At 23.8% G+C, this 2,552-nt stretch overlaps 1 protein-coding gene across 1 annotated transcript; it reads right to left on the reverse strand.

Moving 5' to 3' along the window:
- Window positions 1-948: 948 nt before the first annotated feature.
- On the reverse strand, window positions 949-1,701 carry PCYB_002950 (hypothetical protein; the record flags this gene model as incomplete). The annotated part of the gene is made up of 2 exons (XM_004227716.1): window positions 949-1,026; window positions 1,141-1,701. 2 exons carry the CDS (start codon window positions 1,699-1,701, stop codon window positions 949-951), a joined length of 639 nt encoding a protein of 212 aa, XP_004227764.1.
- Window positions 1,702-2,552: the final 851 nt, after the last annotated feature.

Here is a 2,552-nt window from a genome sequence, read left to right on the forward strand (position 1 = left end):
TCATTTTTAACACGGATTAGCTTTTTAAGGAAGTAGTAAAATAGAAACATAAAAAATATTATTAGTGGTAATATATAATCAAAGGATATTTTGAACCATATCTGTTAATTAATCAGAAGAACCTATATAACTTATCATATAAATCTGTAGATACATAAAAATTAAGGTGTATTATACATAAATAATATTTTCATTCTAGAATATTTTAGAGATATTATATTTCATTAAAATATGGTATTACTTTAATTAAAATAATATGAAAAGAAATATAAGAAAAAATTACACTATATATAGGAAAAGGCTCTAATTATAATTTTCTTCTTAAAAAATTATGAAATATAGTTACTAAGATAAAATATAGTTTTCGTATTGAGCGAATTTTATGATCTGAATAACATAAATATCGATGATTTAATATAATAAGTAAGTATTAGTTATTAATATGGTATAATTCATTAGATAGTATATTATTTACAATTTGATATTTTCTCTGGCATATTTAATAATAATGCATATATATCATTTTATTATAATATATGATGTGTTTTATGTTGTTCATTATATTTAAAATTTAATGTATTATTTTATCTCCTTTGGTTTAATAGATATTTAAAATATGTATTAATATGTTATTTATTTACCTAGTTCAGTTATTGTATTATATTTTAAATAACACGTTCTAAATAATATCTTAATTTATAATGTATATAAACAGTTCAGTTATAAGTGGATTACTAATATATTTAGGAATTATATTTTATTCGGTACATCGTATCTCCTAAATTTATTTCACTATTTTCTGTACCATTTAATAGAAAATGCTGATTATTTCTTTCCATATTTTCCATTAATTTATTTCTTCCTAGTATTTTTGTATTTATCCATGATCCCAAAGGAGTAAACTAATATGAAAGAAAATTTTACAATTGTATTTAGTAATTTATTTATTTAGAATAATTCTTTATTCAAATGTATTACAAAATTACACTTTAATGTATAGAATATATAAATGGAATTATTATTAACCTTATAGAGTAATAAGCAAAACATTCCTGTCATTCCACTAATGAGTGGTATTGTTATTCCGGCGATTATTTTTTCATTATCATTACATGGTTTTTCATATTCTAAAGCATGAACTTTAGGTGCTGTGAATTCTAACAAATTTGAATCACATTTATCTGATGTAAATAAATCATTTTTTTCAATTAAGCATTTAAGATTTTTTAATTTATTAAACAAGTAATTACTATTTGATAAATCGAGTTTCCCTACAACATTATTAAATTTAGTAACAAATTCTTTAAGTGTATTACAAAATAATGATTTGTTAATAATGAGTTCATCATCTTCAATAATTTTTTCGTAATCATCATATAATTTATACAATTCTCTTATCTCTTTTAGTACATTATCATCTATTTTCTGAATTACATTTACGCATATATTAGTATTAATGTTTTTATTGTTCTCTATATAACTCTTGAACAGTCGAAAAGTATTATCTTTATCCTTATAATTACTTATACTAATTATATTATTTAGGAAGTAGTTAATATAGTGACAACATTTAATATTACTACATAAATCATCAGTTTTAAAGTGTTCTAAATATTTATGGATTTTTTCGCAATGGTAAATAAAATTTTTTATATTCTTCTTCAATTTTATTCGAAATGAAGTTTTTAATAATAGTTTCATCAAACGATATTATATCCAAGTATACGAAAATATTTTTAAAATGACAATAATCCTTAAAAGTATAGTACTAAAGAAAATTTTACAAATTAAATGATGTAAATAAATTAGAATGTATTTTTTAGAGATATATTTAATTGTTATCATGATATGTATTTCACGTATCTATGTAGTAATTATTATTTTTTTATTCCACCACACTGGTAATTACGATTTCATTAGATTCATAAGGCATTGTGACATAAAGTTTTAGGGTTCAGAGTTTAGAGTTAGGTTTGATGTATCGGTCGGCACCTTGCGCGCTCGAAAAAGTAGATTGTGGTATATTATTTTATAATCTGACCGGGAAGCAAAAAAATAACTAGCAGGAATGTAAGTCAAAATATGGTAAATGTACATATGCATATATCTTCAGATGAATAAAAAAATTTATTTTTCTTTAAAAAAATTAAAATTTTAATTTTGTACGAGCGTAAAAATTATTTGTAATGGTTTGAAAAAAAAAAAAAGTGGGTCACCTTTTTTCAATGCAATTTTTAAATTAGCAGTGAGAGTGTCAAGCGCGCAGCAAAATATAACTATATATATGTATGTAGGTCCATGCGTAGAGGGTTACGTAGAAAATGCTTCTGGACATTTTTTCGAGTAGTGCTAGCATCTTCTTGGCGCGCTGTTTTCCCTTTTCTCTCCAGGGGAGGTGTTGTGATGCTGTTGCAGAGAGCAAATGAACATCACTCCCAAGCAGGTATTATATACATATGTAATAATATGCATGCATTGTGGAAGGCGTTTTTTATTTTTCTTCACGATGGCACGCTTTGCTGAAAGGGCTATTTCCCCCTCGTTAGTAGTTG

This window comes from Plasmodium cynomolgi (genome assembly GCF_000321355.1).
Source record: "Plasmodium cynomolgi strain B DNA, scaffold: 0201, whole genome shotgun sequence".
NCBI lineage: Eukaryota > Apicomplexa > Aconoidasida > Haemosporida > Plasmodiidae > Plasmodium > Plasmodium cynomolgi.